Below are 20,000 nucleotides of genomic sequence, written 5' to 3'. Positions count from 1 at the left end.
TGATGATGTTGCCCAATCCTCGGGTAAAGTTACCATCTTTAGCTTTCTTTGATGCTTATTGGGCAGTCTGAGGTTTCTGCTGGGGGAGTTTTGTCGACAAATGTTAAATTTTTCACCCGCACACGGATGGTGATAGATATCTCGGGGGCCGCTGTTACGTTTGTTCTGAGCATTCCTTTACACATTGGTATATTTTAGCGTTTGTACGGCAACAGAGCGATTTAAAACCTGCAAATAAATCACGGGTTGTCAATTGCTTCCTTCGGGAAATAGCAGACGCTCACAATTCAAGCTCGCGTTTGATTTCGTTGCCCGCGGGACGCGATTTCTATCAGAAAATCTTTTTTTTTTTTTTCCGTTCGGTTCCGCGACACATCGTAGCAGACGAACCCTCGTCGTCTGCTCCCGCTCCTCGCCGGCCCCGCCGGAGCGAGGCATGACGGGATTGCATTTTGGCGCACTCCCGATTTTCTCGGTGCAGCGAGTGCACGCACGCGTGGGGTGTCAGCGCTGAAACGAACTCGGAGAGTGCAACCACTCGTGGAGTGCCGGCCGAAACGAACCCGTTCCACGCTGCGAGTGGGCACGCGTGGGCACGAGTGCCGTAAAACGAACTCGCTATAACTCTAGAGGAAAAGGTCCGCCATTTTCCCATACATTCTGGCTGCCGCAAGCGGCGGATCATGCAGGCAGACCCTCGGGGTCCCAAACACGGTTACATCATCAGAGCAGTTTCGTGAACTTCAACAATCCACGAACTTACCGGTGGAAAGATATTCGCGTTCCTTTCGAAGCTTTCTTTTTGCATAGCGCGCAGATGTACGGCCTCGCGTTAACGCCGGTGGGGCGCGGGTGGGCGCGGTTGAGGAATACGAAACTGCGCAACCACCAGATTTCCGAGATTTCGACAGAAGGGAAGTTAATGCAGCGTAATGACTTTATTGGTTTTTATAAGCGTTAAAATAGCTCAGAATTTAGTTTACAACGTTAAATTATCACTGTTTATATTGCTGAGAGTTTTCACTCTTCGCGTTTCCCATGGCAACGTTGCTTTCTTTCTCTCGTGTTCTGTCGCTCTCTTTGCGATCGTTCACTCGGGACCCCGGGTGTCGGCGCACGGGATTTGCCACTCCTCCTCACCCACCTTTACCCCCCTGGCACTCGGTGCATTTGGCGAGTTCGTTTGAGTCCAGTTTTCCGTGCAACACTCTGTGAGTGCGATGCATTCTGGGAGAGAACTCGAACGGTGCCAGTGCGTGTGAAACGAACTCGCTAATAAAGTCATAGAGATCATGCATACTAACTCTAGAGGAAAAGGTCCGCCATTTTCCCATACATTCTGGCTGCCGCAAGCGGCGGATCATGCAGGCAGACCTTCTGGGTCCCAAACACGGTTACATCATCAGAGCAGTTTCGTGAACTTCAACAATTCACGAACTTACCGGTGGAAAGATATTCACGTTCCTTTCGAAGCTTTCTTTTTGAAAAGCGCGCAGATGTACGGCCTTGCGTTACGCTAAACTAAACCATATACCCGGCTTCGCCAGAGGGGCGCGGCTGGGCGCGGTTGGGGAATACGAAACTGCGCAACCACCAGATTTCCGAGATTTCGACAGAAGGGAAGTTAATGCAGCGTAATGACTTTATTGCTTTTTATAAGCGTTAGAATAGCTCATAATTTAGTTTACAACGTTAAATTATCACTGTTTATATTGCTAAGAGTTTTCACTCTTCGCGTTACCATGGCAACGTTGCTTTCTTTCTCTCGTGTTCTGTCGCTCTCTTTTGCGTTCGTTCACTCGGGACCCAGGATGTCGGCGCACGGGATTTGCCACTCCTCCTCACCCACCTTTACCCCCCTGATTAAAGTACTACTTAAATTAGGTTTAGGAAACTTGTACTTTACTTGAGGTACATTCTCTGAGTACGTACTTGTACCTAAAGTATTGTTTTCTGCTACTTTCCGAGGAAAGTACAATTCCCGACTTCAAAGTACATTCCCCAAATTTGATTTTGTTAAATTTGTACCACGAAGTGATGCCTTGTCAACTCTGAAGAAAAACTGGGAGGGACATTCTACTCTCACCAGAAACGTGAGCAGACGACGCATCGCCCTGTTTGTACTGGGAGCGGCTTTCCCGTATAGGTTTTTAAACTCTTGCTACTTCTCAGTCGGTCAGCGCAAGCGAGGAGGTTTAAAATATTAGGAGAGAAAAATTAATCATAAAGTAGCACCTAAGTCTGTGGTGCGAAAAAATTAAATTTTCAAGTCGAAGTATGAGACAACAGAAGAGAACGTTAGTTTGAGACATTCTCTTTTGTCTTTTCCTTCTATTTGAAAGTTCCTTAATTTTTTTCGCACCCCAATCGCAAGTGTCACATCATGATTAATTATCATCAGCACGCTTGCACACTTAATTTTTTATTTTATGTTTTTTTTTTTGTTACGGAGAGGGCATTTTTCTATGAGAGGATTGCCTGCGGAAGCCACGGTGCCGACGTCATGCTCTCTCCTAGTACATTTAACCTCCTTGGGTGCAACAATCCAGTGCAAGGGGCGCCAAATTCAGAAGAGGGTCCTCTGAATTTGGCTCCATTCCTGAAAACAAAAATTACTCTGTGGCCGCTTGACTTTATGAAATATTCGCCGCTGTTTTTGAGGTCATGCTCCTTTGATTACCCCTGGGTAATGCATACCAATTAAAAAAAAACTCATTGTATAGGGGAATGAAAGGGCATCATGAAAGACTGTGTTAGAAAGCTTGTACTATGAAAGTACATTGTATTTATAGTACTTTACTTCAAGTACGTTGCTCCCAGTGTACTTAATAATTTACTTGTAAGTAAATTATTAAGTACACTGGTACGTAAATTAGACATTATAACGTCTCATTTACTTTGTACTTTACTACAAGTACCTTTTAGATGTACTTCACCCGACGCTGTCTGCGGCCTTATTTTCTGAAATCCGACTTTCGGTTCAGCATCCCTTTAAGCTGGTCGCATGCACGTAGCAACACGATTGTATGAAGCTGGCCTTTCGCACAGAGTTTAATGTGCTTTATACCATATGGACTCTCCATAAAAATTTCCGTCGCAATGTCACAATGGTGTCCACTTTTGTTGATGGCAATTTTTATGCAACAACATAAAAATCTAGCGGCGGTGTCATCATTGGACTGTTCGGTGAGCCTCGGTATTCAAGAGGTTATATTCGGCTAGGCTAAAATATGCTTCCCCAGACTCAGGCTGTTTCTGTCCTTTGTGTTCTGTTATAACCCGTTTGAAGTTAAGTGACCAAAATGCGACGGTACCTAATAAGTATCAATAATAACCCTGAGACGAAGGAAAAATAAAAAAACGGACAGTACAATGAAGTGGATACCATTCACCAGCTCGCCTGTGTTTTTTACCTTTCTTCACCTAATAAGTGTTTCCGGTACTGTGATTCTTTTCCTGATAGACTTCAAAGCAGAACGCTGACTGCAAGATATGCCTTTTCATGGTACCATGATAGGGTATGTTCATTCTCAGAGTCCTTGTGGGTCTTGCCAATGGCTGTAAAGATCCTCGCTGTTCTTCTATCCTGTTTCTATACCTATGTCCTGCCTAAAACAGCGTGATCCCGACAATCAAACTGCAGTCATCTGGTGAGGAGGCACAATATTTTTTGATAAATCGAAAATATGTCTTTACTCATTGAAGACAAATACGATCACTACTGGTTTCTGGGTGCCCTTAGGTCTGTTCTAGACGCAGCCTTGAAAACCTGTTCACGCATGCAGCCGCGAATACTCAGGACAGCCTTACGATGTTCAGTAGTGTTGCGATTATAGTGTGGAAAAGAAGGTAAACACGAGAAAGATCTATTTGTTACCATGTGGAAGATTATATGCCATAAGCCATTTCGTATGGGGGTTAGCACAAAAGTAATGTTTAATTACTTTTTCTTGAGAACTTTTGATTGCCAAAGTTACAACAATTACATTGCCTATTCCTGAATATTTCGTTCAGGAATGGTTCATGTAACATGTATAATATGTTATTTCGCTCACTCTCTTTTAAAATCAATTTTGTATTTCATTGCTAGTTTTCCACGTTGAATACAAATGTAAAGTGCCAAAAATGCGTTGTTTGCTTTGTGTCATGACAACTTTTCGCGTTGTTTCTCGCCAGCCATGTCTGCTTTTGAATTACAGGGGAATTGCACCAGAAGCGTCCAGTTTCCTCAGACACATTTTAATGTTAAAGCGCCTGCACGGTTCAGCGTCGATTCATTCGACAGACGTGACACAGCGGCTGAAACGCGAAATTTCGTCACGGCTGCTGATTCCTCGGTGGACGTTTCACGCATTTCAAAAACGTAGTACACGAGAGAAAATAAAAATAATAATAATAATAATAAATTCCTCATTTTTTTATAGTACCTTGGAATCGACGCCTCCGTTACGCGAACGAGGACGTTGCGGTGAGAATAGAACGACTTCAAGTGCGCATTTACATTCGTCGACGCTCCAAAATCGGGTCGACTATCGAATCCAGATTTATCAGACTTTCATTATGCCACGCCAATTAATTCTGTAAAAAAACACAGCCGACAAGTGGCCGCGTAAAGGTCTGCACGCAGCGCATTTCGGCCCCAGCGCAGCCAAAACGCCGCGGTCGGATAGCATACAGGCCTTCCGAGGCGCCTCCTGGTGACAGATTTCCGTTTCGGTGCCGCGCGCCGGCCGCCGCTCGACACACCCAAGTCTCTAGCCACCATAATCGTAGCTTTGGGATCGGGTTGCCATCATCGATAAATTTACCGGGCTTATCGGATTTTGAGTGCGGATCTGGGCGTCGCGCCGTACGAGGACACTCCACGCAAGCACTGCGACGCGTCTCTGCCTCAGTTCGCGTCGACAGCCGCGGAAGACTCGTCTCCCGCAACTCCGCCACCGAAGCCACCTCGGCGAGTAGGAGGTACAAACTGGTGAGTAGGGAGGCTCAAGTGAGGGTGGGTGCAACTGCTAGATCGGGGATCACGGGACATGGACGCCATTTAATTGCTAAATTTTGCTGGGAGTCTATGGGGCAAAGGATCGTTTTCTTTCCTAACTCAGGTCATAAGAGCCCATTAAGGTGCTTGGATAATTTACACAAGGTATAAATGATTACTTTTCCATAGCCACCAGTTTTGTTGCGATAGGTTAAGTATTTTTTTAACGCGAAAAATGGTAAATTCCGCCATCTTGGACGTTGCTCCTTGTCTGGCAACCCTGCTTTCTCCTCTCGACGTTTGCAATTCTCGGAGCGAGAAGGAAGCGAGAGGGGCTTCGCCAAGGCGCTCGTTGCTTGCAATGGGAAGCGAGAGGAGGAAAGGCGCATGGAGCAACAGAGTTGCAACAGAGCGGGCGCCTACTCTCGTGCAGGCAACACTGGCGCATATCCTTTCTTGAATCCTCTCCCTCAGGCGCCGCCATTAAATTGCAAACGCTCTCCAGGTTTTGAGTTGCGCCCACCCTCACTAGAGCCTCCCTACTGGTGAGCGGTCGGGCACCATATAAGCTGGGTCCCGTTGCCGCACTCCACTCGAACAGTGAAAAGTCTGTCACAGCACTAAAAGAAAATAAGGGTTCCCCTGGCTCTTCTTACAGCTTTTAGTTGACCGGGACCGGGGGCGCACAAGTGAAAATACGATGCGCGTTGTCTGCACGGAGCACTTGTCGTCTGCTCGCGATGGTACGTCACGGACGCCGCTGGGAGGCGTGCATGAGCGACAAGGCGTTGTTTTCGCCCTTTTAGAACTTTACTTTGCAATTTAGTAGCTCTATAAAAATGACTTGTTAGCGAAATAATGACGGTTAACGTGTGATATACCGTAATATCCCGAGTCATCGCCCACCCCCCTACCGCCTGAAATTCATAAAAAAGTGGGGTGGGCCATGTCTCGGTGGGTGAGCACAAACAATTGAAAAAAAGCGGAAAAAAACGCCTATTTTTCTCTGCGTATCTAGCGCTGATGCACAAGAGATACATCAAACTCAAAACTCGATTTAGTTTCATTGTTTTATAGAAAAAAATGCTCAATAAAGAATATTTTACTATAGCGAAGTCCGTTGCTTGCATACGCGCTAGAAACACCGCCGATCTGCATATAGCGCGAACGTTTGTTCCGCGAAAGAATGTCACCACTATGTTCTCCTAGTTAGTAAAAAAAAAAAAAAAAAGAAAGAAAAGTCTACAAGAAAATGGAAAAACCAACCAGGCGCAACGAGCGAGCGAGCGAGCGAGCGAGCAGACCAAAGAAGCGACCAAGAGCAATGCTGGGAAAGCGGGAAAGCCGGCGGTCGTGTTGGCAAATACTTTGGCGTCGGGCCAAGTCGGGCGCCTTGTCAATTACAAGCTCTTGCGCAACTTTCTTGTTTGGTGCGTACATACGTGCGTCGGTGCACGGCGGGCTATCAATGCACGGTTGGGACGCTCTGCAAACGTCTACGTTCCAGCAAAGCTTTATTTACGCGTTGGCTTTGCCTAAAATATTGCACAACCGCGGTCGCGACGGGCGGGAAGAAGGAGCGGGTTCGCGGTGACCTTACTTCGGCGGAGACAGACTGACCTAACTAGGGTGCCTTCATGTGCGCTTCGCATAGGGTGATGCCAACTGCCTGTTTCCCTTTCCCACACCCTCGTCCATCGCCATTTTGTTCCTCTCATTGTTTCCCCGTGCGCCGGAAAGTGGCCTTTGTGTCCATCGGTAATCCCATCCGAGGGGGAAAATGCTAATCCTCCCTCCGTGGGTTCCACAACGCTGCTCCGAACTTCTGAGATAAGGTGCTTGTTTCCGGGAGGGTTATAAGCCCCACGGATTATCGCCGAGGAACAAAATGGCTGCTGGTCTGTCGGCGAGTGGTATTACAAAGGATGGCATCACCCTAGCAAAGCGCACATGAAGGCTCCCTAGACCTAACACTCCGCGGTTACATTAACAAACTCTTATTTTGTTATCTCCATCGTTTTCTTTTCGCACGGATACACAACCACTTCGGGGTCGCTCACGGAGGAAATGCGTAAACAAAAAGAAGTGTCTTTCCCTCCTTCGTTTTACTTTGTCACGGACGTCCTCCAACTGTAAGGTCCGCGGCCGCGTCATTCGGGTAGCATGAGTGTTCACGGATCGCTGAGTCCGCGCTGGGGTATTTGAAGGGGTGGGCGATGACTCGGTGTTTTTTCGGAAATCGATATTGGCCCAAAAAATGGGGTGGGCGATGGCTCGGGGATGGGCGATGACTCGGGATATTACGGTACTTTATTTCGCTTCAAAATTCCTGGTACGGCTCTCGCCAATCACGAAACCCAGAGAATGTGACGTATAGTGAAAAGGAGCGCCGTTATGCGCGCGCATTCGGCACCTCGCGGCGCCACCGTCGGAGGAGGTGTTTCCGAGTTGTCAAATGAAAATATGATGCGCTAATATTTTTAAACTCTTTCGTTGTCCACTGGGTTTCCGGGATCACTAGCGTGTAGAAACCGCAAAAAAAAAGTCGACGCTCAAATACTGTTGGAGGGCCCCTTTAAATAACTTAAATGTAAATACTTCAGGAAGAGTTATTACCTCAAACTATGAGATGCATATCTGTCCTCTGTCAATTTTTGAAAACCTAATTTTTTATCACTGAGGAAATAAAGTAGATAGCCCGATTCCTGAGTAAATTTCAGTTCAGAAACATCTTGATTGTGGTATCAAAATACTTTCACCTTCGAACAAAAGATTCCTTCGTATGAAATTTGCAGCAAAAAGTGGAACTGAGAAAAATGCATTCGAACATTGAACTCCTTTACTTCGTTACTGCCTCATAATGTGTTGAAAACATTTTATATCAATGTAACTATTTGGCGTATGTTTATCCAATTTGGTGTAAGGGTGTATAATTAGTTTCTAAAACTGAAAACCTCAAAATTAAAAAATTAATTTTTTCGAAAAAATTTTAAATTTAGGCCCATGTCCCCCCTTAAGCGCAGCGTTTACGCCCCTAGACTCCTTTGAGCTATTTCGAAATGTGCGTCTATTTCGGGGCGTGAACTCCGAAACGGATGGACATTTTGAATCACTGCCTACTCAAAATATGTCTGGTGACGTAAACACTGCACTAAAAAGTGTTGTTACAAGGAAAGTTCACTTTGTGACATACGATTCCTATCCATGCATTAGAAACATGTGCATGTGTGTAAGGGGGGGGGGCTTAGCAGTCTTTTAAACTGAGACACAAGCCCAAAACAACGGCCTCAAATCCATTCCCGGGATCAGGGGGTCCCAGCAAATCCCTGCCCCTGTGGCTGTGCCCACCATTAATCGAAAGATAGTCGTCTGTACCCACAAGCTGGGTTTGTGTACAGTGCTGCAAACTGGCATTCTTCTCGCAAAGAAACAGTTCAGAAGTTCCCAAAACGTTAACAGCCTTCACCGGGAGCGCAACTCTATGCAGCCTACCAGAAAGGAACTCCCATGGCTCGCACCAGCGCTGCAATATGCAGCTCAATTACACTTCAACTGCCGGAAGTACAGGTAAATATCACAATTAAATCTGGTTCACATGTACAGCATAGCGAGGGCAGATGCAGGCATTTCTAGAGGACCGGGTTTAGTGTATCAAATATTGGTTCCAATGGCTCATACCCCCCCCCCCCCCCCCTTTCCTTTGCTCCGCACTAAATTTTTACATATGCAAAATTCAAGGGCGAGGTCAGGAATCTCTCAATCCGCCGCTCCAAATCAGCAACCGATGCTAGCGCTAAGTCAACACTAAGAACAGCACTGATGCAGCGCTGTTCCACTACTATACCGCAAAGTCAGTGCTGCTTCAGCAAGGTCAGAACTATTTCCAGTGCCGACTAATAACTTCGCTCCTTACTGGCGATCAAGCCCCAGTGCCTGAATAAAACCGACGGGCGCTTCGAACCTTTGCCCCAGAATGATTGAGATCCTGAAACCCAGTTAACTTTGCAATGAGTACATACTAAGGCTGGTTTACACACTTGCGATTTCTTATGACAAGAGAACACACTGGCATGCTGGCGCCATATTACGAGCCGGCCCCGGAACTGCAGTTCACTAGAGCGAAAGTTTTATAGTACAGCAAGACCAAATGTACCTACTATCTATGAGAAATTGTCGTTCTTAACACTGTCAAAAATTTTCCAAACTGACAGTTACGATCGTGCGCAAAAAAAAGCATAAAATACACAGATATCGTAAGTGTTCCACAGCAAACCAACCGACGGCACCGGACCGTCCTCTCGTCGTAAGAGACCCCAAGAGGTCGCAACACACCCGGTTGTAAGCAGTCGTAAGTGCGTGGACGAGCCTTTACCACATCGTACGGCTCCTTTGCAGGCAACCGTTCGAACGCCGGACAACTTTGCATTACATTGTTAAGGCTGGTTCGCTCATTTGCATTTGAGCGGGGTCGACTGCGTAGCAAATGCTCCAAGCCCTTCACGACAAGGCAACACCTAGCGAACGCACTGGCGCCATCTATTAGGTAGCCTAGGAACAATTCTGATCCATTTATAACTAGAGTGAAGGTCTCACCGTATATACAAGCTCCAATTTACGCACCGTCAACGAAAAATGGTTTCTCATAATATTATCAAAATTATTTTAAGCAGGCCGCGAAAGAATCGTGCGCAATATATACGAGGGCTGGAACTGTTCTGGGGCTGCCCGACGAACGGAGCCGCCGTGCTTTCTCGTCGTAAGTGGCCGCAAGCACTGCGACGCAGTCAATCACGCTCAAATGCAACTCTGGAAACGGGTCTTTACCGCTAAAAATTTTACGCATGCTCGCGCAGCATAGCACCTTAGCCGCATCTAATCTGCTTCCCCGGTAGAAAGTGACGCTGCAGAGTTGGAACTCTCAAGGCCGAGGCCCGACAGGAGGATGCCTCAATGCCCTCGAGAAACTCCGTAAGGCCCCTCCGGAGTTTCTGGGAAAGCCGGCCACTCACTTGTGGAAAACGTTGATTACATCCCGGATCTTCAGGTGGTCTTCCTCAACCTTCCCGGCGAGGTACATGGCCGTCGCTGCCACCAGCTGAAAACGACAAACGACATTGTCACACTCTCGACATACCGCCAAGGAAAAAGTATAAGGCTGCCGTGTTTTCCAAGTTTAGTTTGTACAAAAATATTTTTTCTCAAGAAATGTTCGAGGATTTTTTTTTTTAAGAAAAGCATCTGTACACTGTCTCATCATTAGATGCGACAGCTGCCAAGGCCTTTGTGATATGGGCTATTGGCCTTTCTGCGGTGCTGCGGCTTTCCTGAACCGAAACCAATATTGCTATTAGTAAGCCATATCGGTAATTTAGGCCCATGTTGCAGTACAAGAAACTCTGTCCGAAAATGCAAACTAAAAACACACTTTTCATGTACGGCTCGTAAAAACATTAGGCGTTGGAAAAAATCAGCCATCAGCGTTAAGTCTTTATCTGGAACTCTTTTTGTCCCCGTTCCGCCCATTAAAAAGCACAGGGAGAGAGCCCAAGTGCGCACCTGATCTCACTACACAGCGGTCTCCTTCCGCACAATAAAGTCTGTCTGCCATGGTCAACATCACTGTGACAATGAAGCGTCTTCAATATAGAAAAACGCGCACCAGCAGCGGGAGATGCCATCTTTTGAAGCTCGTCTGCTGACATGAACGCCGCAATGCTAGCCAAAGTCAGCTGCACCGTTGTGGAGGTGGACGCTGGGGGCGGAAAGCAGCCGCCTGGCGAACCCTTGCCAGCTTCAGCAAGGCTCGATACACGCTTGGGCCCGAGATTATATTAAAGCTTCCACGAGCAAACTAGTGTTGCAGCGTTGGTACCAGACGACATTCGGAAAATGATGCGGCTGTAGCTGGCTTCAGACACTGTGTTTGTGTGCAAGTCTATACACCGGCTCATGTTTACAAATAAACCGGAGCGCCCCTAGCAGCCCGCCGCCACCGCCGCCGCGTCAACAAACCATTAAAAAGTCACGTTGTCAACGTCCGTGTGAGTCTCCATACTCTTTTTGGCATTGGAATTGTCGATTCTACGCCCTCATAGCAATGTCTCACCACTTTAGTAGCCTGAGCAAAATTATCAAGGCTCGTGACGCCACAAAACTTTGCGTAAATAATTTGACGTGCGGCGATTCATTCGCCTGAACGCTGCAGAATGGACGCCAAGATTATGATGAGATTCTTCTCGCTATTTTCAGTCACCACGTCACCCGTCCTGCAAAAGTGTTGATGGTAGCAGCAATGATCGACGTCGATACTGAAAATCAGAGGCAGAAACAAACCAAGTGAACCAGGCGCAACAAGTCAGTGATGGCCATTGGTACCAATGATCAACATCTTGTATCTACTGTTTGCACCGAGCCTACTAAAAAGTCTTTTGAGGCCTGCAATTACTTCTTATCGCAATTTCCGGGTCAACATTTGGTCTACGGGCTGCTTTTGTTTGAATGAGCAGATGACAAAAAGCAGACAAGTTTGAAAGAGCAGACAACAGTTCGAACAATCAGGCGGCTGTTTGAATTTCAAGACGCACTGAACCCACGGGTGGTCCGGACAATTTGGCGGTTTTCCCTCGTTCATGTTGGAACAAAACAAATGAATCTGACGACCACAAGTACCCGAGAATTCAACCCAAAGTGTTTCTCGCACAAGCAATCATATTTAGACAGCGTCTGGTTTGTCCTTTTCACAGCTACTATCCAGAGGCATGCAGTTTAGCGAAGCTCGTTTTAGCGAACGCCGTTTTACCGACCGCAGTTTATCGAATCCCTTTATAGAGAAACCCAGTTTAGAAAAAATGTCAATGAGCCTCCTTTTAGCAAATTCGGCATCCGCGAAGCGGCGTGTGCGGACAAGTCAGGTGAGTTAACTATTTTGTAATGAGCCGCCGCAGACTGCCGCTGCGAAGCTGTGGGAACGTAGCGGGGGGCCTGGGTTCACACAGGCACCGGTGATACACGCGCCAAGTAGGAAAGCCTTTTTTCAATAGCATCCCCTCTTCGATAAACGGCGTTTCTCTAAACTGAGGCCCTGCTTTCCACAAACCATGCATCGATAAAACGTGCTCATTCTCTAAAACGTGGTTTGATGAAATGCCGTTCGACCAATTGTAGTAGAACTTTACTATCCAAGTGCTTGGACGAACAGAGGAGGCAAAAAGCATGTAAAAACTGATTGTCAAACCTTTCCCGACTCATTTGGTGCAGACCCCTCGCGGTGTTTTGACGAAAGCTAGGTTTTTGTCTGGTTTCTTCCAAAAAAAAACCACAAAAATGCATGTCTCACATGGTGACTTCGGCCCAGAGCCTTAGACCGGAAGTGCTTCTGACGCGCCACCACTGCGGCGTGACGTAACAGAGTTGATTTTGCGCATTGACACAGATGGCTGATTTTCTCCAACGCCTAATGTTTTTACGAGCCTTAAAGGTTAACTCTGGTCAAAAACAAAACCAAGATAAATCAATGGTATCGCTTTAGTGGCATGAAATAGGAAAATATTAGGTCAAAGTGAAGCAGCATACTCCAGTATTAAAGATGCAACCAGCTGCTCTTTAGCGGGCGGCAAGCGGGTTAGCTTTTAGTCAAGCAATGCTAAGCGACGACGTAACCTGGCGTCACGGTGGTGTCTTGGTTCTTCTTCCACGCTTCCCCTTCATTGTTTAAAGCAGTGATTTGAGCTGCGTCCCGCATTTTCCCGTCTCTTTGTTTCATTTTAGCAGTTTCCGTGAGCCTTCTTTTCTATATATTAGTGCTCCTGCGTGGCCGCACAAAACAGTCCGAAGTCCGCTTTCACCTAGCGACTCAATCTGCTGGAGAGGCTGGCCTTGTCGGCCTCACGAGCGAGGAACGGGAATATAGCAATGCAGCCACGCTGCACGTCTTGTGCCGGTGCCCAGTGGCCGGCACCGAACGCGCTCTTTCCTTCAGTTAAACGGCACGCAGAATTCGCTTTTTAGCTGCTAGCTCTATGAATACGCCGTTATCTTTCCTACATGCACTGTATACGAACGACGCAAACGACCAAAAGAGAAGCAGCTTGCCTTACTTCTTGAAATTGATCCCCCAGATTGTACAGCGTGCCTCAGCATCATTGTGACATACGTCACAGCCCTACAGCTGATGGTCAGTGTTGCTATCCCCATATGGCAGACAGTTTCGGTTTTGCCGTAGACATCAGAAACCAAACTTTGAGCCACGATAATTATAACACTGCACACAGTATAAAAAAATAAATAAATTATACCTTGTAATTTAGGGACATTGATTCTGTTGAAAACAATCGTAAATCAATATTCAAAAATATATTTTGATTTTTTGGTTTTCATTCTCTGGAACATGGGGCTAAGCTATCAAACTGCCATCACTAAAAGCACAGACTTAGACCGAGCTCAAGCCAGTGTGCCTTTGCTTCAATAAAAAAAATTCCAAATTATATAAAAAAAGAAAAAAACATTTTCTTAGCAAATTGAGAGTTTTAAAAGGTTTTATTGGCTCCAGATTGCCAACCTTCATGCTCTCATGCCAAAATTGATGAAAAAATAAAATTGACATGTATTAAGCACGATGTAATCAAAGTAAAGTTAAACATTTTTAACAATTATCAACGAGTGAAGCTCATTATGAGAGAATCATAACCGAAGCGTGATAGACCCTTTTCAAAACCCCACCGAGCAACATTGGCGGCCGCCATTTCTTGGCGGCCGCCAAGAAATGGCGGCCGCCAATTTGCAGCGGGGAAGGGGACAGTTTAGGACTAAAATTCAGTAGGGACAAGTCGGGTATAATAGTTTTCAACGATGAGAAGGGGGAACCCCTGGAGATACAGGACACAGTGATAGAACACGTAGAAAAGTACAAATATCTAGGGGTCTGGCTCAATGAAGGAAGGAAATATCTAGAGGAACACGAGGAGAACACAATTAGAAAAGGGAAAAGAAATTCATCTATTATGAAGCTCAAGGCACTATGGAACTATAACAGATATGAAGTGGTCAGAGGTATATGGAAGGGAGTGATGGTGCCAGGACTGTCTTTTGGCAATGCAGTGCTGTGCATGAAATCTGAGGTTCAATCAGGGCTAGAAATTCGACAAAGAAGCGTAGGCAGATTGGCGCTGGGAGCACATGGAAAAACACCAAATGAGGGAGTACAGGGGGACATGGGATGGTCGTCTTTTGAGAGCAGGGAGGCAATTAGTAAGTTGAAATTTGAACAAAGGTTGACTGAAATGGAGGATACGCGGTGGGCACGTAAGGTATTCAAGTATTTATACATGAAAAGTTTAAACACAAAATGGACCAACCGAACCCGAAAGCTTACATTCAAATATCTACACACAGGTGATGGGGCTGAACAGACTACGTCAGTGAAAAAGAAGGTGAAAGAGGCGGAGAGGAAAATGTGGGAGGGGAGAATGCAGGAGAAATCAGCTTTAGCAGTGTACAGGTCACGAAAGCAGGAGATAAGAAAGGAAAAGCTATTTGACAATTCACTGGGAAGTGCTTTGCTGTTCGAGGCAAGAACGGGAGTTTTGAGGACACGGACATATAGGGCTAAATTTCAGGAGACCGACACGTTATGTGCCGCCTGCCATAATGATAGCGAGACACTGGAGCACTTGGTTTTGAAGTGCACGAGGCTTCGTCCTGCCCTCCCTGAAGGGGTAACGGATTTGGCCGGGGCCCTGGGTTTCACTGGCGACGATGGAAGGATGGTAGAGAAAAAGATTACAGTGACAAAGAGACGATTAGAGGATTGGTGGAAATTATCTAGGGAAAATTAAATGATGGACAACTAACTAGCACAGCTGGGAACAGGCGGGACAGAGGAAAATTGGGACTCCCTCCCGCGTGGCTCCGGCCCAAAGTCTCAACCCTGTCTCCCAGTGGGTCCGGTGCTGGGGTAACGCCGAAAAGGTTTGACCAGAGGAAAATTGGCGACTCCCTCGCCGGGGGGAAGAGGCAGGGGGGTGATGTTTTTTAGTTTTTTTGCCCGATCCCCCGAACGTCATCCTGGTGATATCCCACACTGCCTGGTGATAGTTAGGGGGAGAAAAATTGGTCTTAAAAGGGCGGGAGGAATCACGTTTTTGTCTTTTTAGACTTAGGCTAGGTGGCGCAAGCTACCGCCCGTTACAAAGGGAATAGCCATTAACATCCATCCATCCATCCATCCATGAGCACGAAGCGTGTGATCGGATCAGAGTCTTTGCCGCACACCAACGCCGACTCCATCTAGACACAAACTGAGCTGAGCTCATGCTGAACACCGACGCAACCCTTGCGTCCAATAGATACTCATAGTACGTGCCCAAACAATGCCAAATTCGAATAATTGGCGTGCAGCAGCCACTAGATGGCGCGCACTATTGAAAAGGGTCTATAGATCGTTCCACTAGGAAGAGCGCAGAGAGAAAAAATGCCCTCCTCCTCTCACCCCACGCATTGTCTGCTCCGCTGAGTGGGCTGTACCTAACATCCGGCTGGCGTTCAAACTCAGTTTAAAATTGCATTATTTTGGACATTTCACGCATAGATGCGTGGATTTTAAGAAGGAAGTTATTGTGTAATGCTATGCTCAATAAAAAGACTAACCGAGTCCAATTGCGCTGGTACCTGCATGCAAATAAAAAAATTCAAAAAATGGGAAAACTGTGTCAGATTGGCCTGTCTCTCCGGCGAAAAATAAATCCGGTTGCTGTAAATTTGTATATACAAATTTCGTACTGCTGTAGGCCTTTAGCAACCATGAGTGGAAGTCTGGAACAACAAATAAAAACATGCTCTCCTGCCGCAATAGACGCAGTGGTTGAAGGAAGTACTGGTGGCTGACTCCAATGCTAATGAAGTAACGGAACAAAGATACACTAGTTAATCCTGAAATAAAACAATAGAGTGCTGTAGGCTGATTTTGGAGTGGATATAAATATTCTAAGAACGGGAACCACTTCACAACGACAGCCACGAGCGAGAGTTTGATGTTCGGTACAGCCCGCCGGTACTGCACAAAGATGGAGAATGGCAACCTCCCGGTTTGTCGTCTGCTAGCGGAATTAGGCACGTGCCCTCTCTCTCGTTTAACCCCGCAAACCTGCTGAACTGCCCAGACGTGTGGAGAGGGCGCTGTGGTCGAACAAAATGGCGCCGCCCTGAGAGCACTAAATGAAAACGGTCTATTGTTCCCGGCGAAATTGCGCTGAACAGTCTACCAGACTCTGTTCAGCGCAATGCCGCTGGCTAGACCGCTAGTAGCCCTCACATAGAAGTCGTAGTCGTCGTGCTCGCACTCTTGGAAGAACCGGTGGAAGTAGGTGGCAGCTGTCGCCGCCGTCTGGGGCTTTGCTTCCAGCTTGGTCCCTGCATCAGAAAGCCGGCTCAATGGCTGCTCACACCCGACTATGTTTCGGCTGCTATCCGGAAACTATGGAGAGTTTCAAAGTGCTATTTTGGCGTAAAAAAACATGTACAAAAAAGCCAACAAATGAAGTACAATGAAACTTTTACCGAAGGTGTTTTTAGACTGCATTTACATTCAAACTTTGCAAGTGTAAGCATAAGTAAAAAATAAAAATTAATTTCGGCAGCCAGCACAACAGCTTAGGGAGAAAAATTGCCAGCAGTTGTCCGTCGTTGGCTGGCAACGATCACGTGACTACTGCCGGCAAATTTTTGGAGACGACGACATGCCGGCTGCAGGCAGAATACAGACCTGGAAAAAAAATACTACCAGCTCTACATAACTCGTTTCATAGCCTAGACTCCAGACACCGTGGGTGCCTTTTCTAGCCAATTTTGTTACAAGTTTGTAAACAAGGACTAAACCCGGATTGCTTGCGTACATTGAGACCAAACTAAATATGATAACATGGAAGTTTATTTCTATTGCTACTGCGAAATGGCTGTGCGAGATGGCACCACCGGCCCTTGTGCGACTCAACCTGAACCGATACGTGCAGATGTGCAGTACCCGGAGTGGACGCTGCAGGAGAAATGGCGGCGTTGCGATCGCAATCAGTTTGAATCTTGAGTATGGATCAAATCCACTTTTTTAAAGCAGACTCTATGGCAGTGTCCCAACTGAGTTGTTCTATACTCCGCGACAACTTTTCTTGGCAATGCAGTGGAAGGTACAGGCCCGCGTCCCCTCTCCCATTTTGAGTGTACGCAGGCTCTCCTCCTCTCCCCGGAAATGGGGGAGGAGGAGAGCCTGCATACACTCAAAATGGGAGAGGGGACGCGGGACGTACCTTCCTCTGCATTGCCAAGAAAAGTTGTCGCGGAGTATAGTAACGTTGGCTTTACTCCAGCATCGGACAAACTGGGGGACAGGCTCTGGGCTGGAGCCACGCGGGAGGGAATCCTAATTTTTCTCTGTCCCGGCTGTGATCAGATGTGCTAGTTAGTTGTGCGTCATTCAATTTTCCCTAGATAATTTCCATCAATCTTCTAGTCGCCTTTTTGTGACTTTAATCCTTTTCTCCTCCGAACTCCTCAACGTAGGCTCAACCCAGCCGCCCGCTGCCGGGGCACTAGCTGAGTCTTCCAAACCAGAGCAGTTTCTGGTCCAAACACTACAGCACACTTTCAAGCCACAACAAACCCCAAAAATAAAAAAAAAATAAAAAAAATAAATAAAAAAGAGAAAAAGAGGGCGAAAAAAAGGGGGGGGGGGGGGGGGGGGGGGGGGAGACAACGGGTTTTAGTGGTTTTAGTTTCTGGGCGTTTTGCTGTTTGGAATGGAGCGCCCATTAGACGTTTTTCTTTTCCTGCATTTGTTTCCAGCAACCTACACTCACAAAATATTAGTATGATAAATCTTTGTGAAAAGTATCATTGCACTCCGTTCATTTTAGCCTGCTACGTGGAAACGCCGGCCGGCGAGCTGCTTCGACGCACGCCGTTGTGCGCTGTGTCGGCCTACGCGTGATCTTACCTGCTTCAAATATGAGCCTCACAGACCCGACGTATGTTGGGGCCTTCGCGCTGCTCATGTTTTAAGGTGCAAGTCAACGGGAAAATCAGCACACGCGGACGATCGCCGGTCAAAGCCACATAACAACAGCTGCCGCTCAGTAACCTACCATGTTGGATGGATGGATGGATGTTACTGGCTATACCCTTTGTAGCGGGTGGTAGCTTGCGCCACCTAGCCTAAGTCTAAGAAAGACAAACATTTGATTTGATTTCCCGCGCCCTTCTAAGCCAATTTTCTACCCCCTAACTATCACCAGGTAGTGTGGGATATCACCAGGATGACCTTTGGGGGATCGGGCAAAAAAACTAAAAACATCACCCCCCGCCTCTTCCCCCCGGCGAGGGAGTCGCCAATTTTCCTCTGGTCAGACCTTGTCGGCGTTACCCCCGCACCGGACCCACTGGGAGACAGGGTTGAGACTTTGGGCCGGAGCCACGCGGGAGGGAGTCCCAATTTTCCTCTGTCCCGCCTGTCCCCAGCTGTGCTAGTTAGTTCTGTATCATTCAATTTTCCCTAGATAATTTCCACCAATCTTCTAATCGCCTCTTTGTGACTGCAATCCTCTTCTCCTCCGTCCCTCCATCGTCGCCAGCAAACCCCAGGGCCCCGGCCAGATCTGTTACCCCTTCAGGGAGTGCAGGACGAAGCCCCGTGCACTTTAATACCGAGTGCTCAAGTGTCTCACTCTCATTATGGCAAGCAGCACATAATGTGTCTATGTCCTGAAATTTAGCCCTATACGTCCTCGTCCTCAAAGCCCCCGTTCTCGCCTCGAACAGCAAAGAACTTCCTATTGAGTTGTCAAACACATTTTCCTTTCTTATGTCCTGCTTTCGTGACCTGTACACTGTTAGAGCTGATTTATCCTGCATTCTTTCTTCCCACATTTTCCTCTCTGCCTCTTTCACCCCTTTTTTCACTGAAGTAGTCTGTTCAGCCCCATCACCAGTGTGTAGGTATTTAAATGTAAGCTTTCGGGTTCGGTTTGTCCATTTTGTGTTTAAACTTTTCATGTACAAATATTTGAATACTTTCCGTGCCCACCGCGTATCATCCATTTCGGTCAACCTTTGTTCAAATTTCAACTTACTAACTGCCTCCCTGCTCTCAAAAGACGACCATCCCATGTCCCCCTGTACTCCCTCATTTGGTGTTTTTCCATGTGCTCCCAGTGCCAGCCTGCCTACGCTTCTTTGTCGAATTTCTAATCCTGATTGAACCTCTGATTTCATGCACAGCACTGCATTGCCAAAAGACAGCCCTGGCACCATCACTCCTTTCCATATACCTCTGACCACTTCATATCTATTATAGTTCCATAGCGCCTTGAGCTTCATAATTGATGAATTTCTTTTCCCTTTTCTAATTATATTCTCCTCATGTTCCTCTAGATATTTCGCTCCCTCATTGAGCCAGACTCCCAGATATTTGTATTTTCCTACTTGGTCTATTTCAATGTCCTGTATCCTCAGGGGTTCCCTCTTTTTGTCGTTAAACACCATTACTCCAGACTTTTCTCTACTAAAACTCATGCCCATTGTGTCCCCTTCCTCTCCACATATTCTAGCTAGTTCCTGTAACGTATCCTGGTTATCTGCCATAAGTACTATGTCATCGGCATACATCAGTCCTGGTATTACCTGTAATACATTTCTCCCTCCTTCCATATAACTCACATCAAAACCTAAGTTGCTCTGCTCTAGTTTCTTTTCCATTTCCCTGAGATATATCATGAAAAGCAGAGGTGACAGTGGACAGCCCTGCCTGAGCCCTCTTTTTATCGCTGCGGGTTGTGTAGTTTCTGCCTCCCATGCTATAATTACCTTATTGTCTGTATACACCTGCTGAAGAAACCCAACCAAATATGCATCTAAGTTATATTCCCTCAGCTGACTCCAGAGTTTTTCCTGGCTCACATTATCGTACGCTCCCTTGATGTCCAAATAAGCCAACCACAAAGGAGTCTGGTTCTTCATTGCTATTTCTATACATTGT

General features: G+C 46.7%; 1 protein-coding gene across 1 annotated transcript in view; it reads right to left on the bottom strand.

The window, feature by feature from the left end:
• Window positions 1-18,113, bottom strand: part of LOC8029744 (cyclin-Q) — a 33,162-nt gene extending 15,049 nt beyond the window's left edge. The window contains exons 1-3 of the mRNA XM_029985467.4: window positions 17,964-18,113; window positions 16,290-16,387; window positions 9,991-10,076 (exon numbers count right to left, since the gene is read on the bottom strand). Coding sequence (XP_029841327.1) covers window positions 9,991-10,076; window positions 16,290-16,387; window positions 17,964-18,021 — 242 coding nt within the window. The 5' untranslated portion in view covers window positions 18,022-18,113. The remainder of the gene's footprint in view (window positions 1-9,990; window positions 10,077-16,289; window positions 16,388-17,963) is intronic.
• Window positions 18,114-20,000: the final 1,887 nt, after the last annotated feature.

The sequence above is a fragment of the Ixodes scapularis genome, unplaced genomic scaffold (genome assembly GCF_016920785.2).
Source record: "Ixodes scapularis isolate PalLabHiFi unplaced genomic scaffold, ASM1692078v2 PGA_scaffold10__122_contigs__length_95168666, whole genome shotgun sequence".
Classification (NCBI taxonomy): Eukaryota; Metazoa; Arthropoda; class Arachnida; order Ixodida; family Ixodidae; genus Ixodes; species Ixodes scapularis.
The sequence above is the reverse complement of the archived record's forward strand: the minus strand, read 5'-3'. Positions and strand labels throughout refer to the sequence as shown.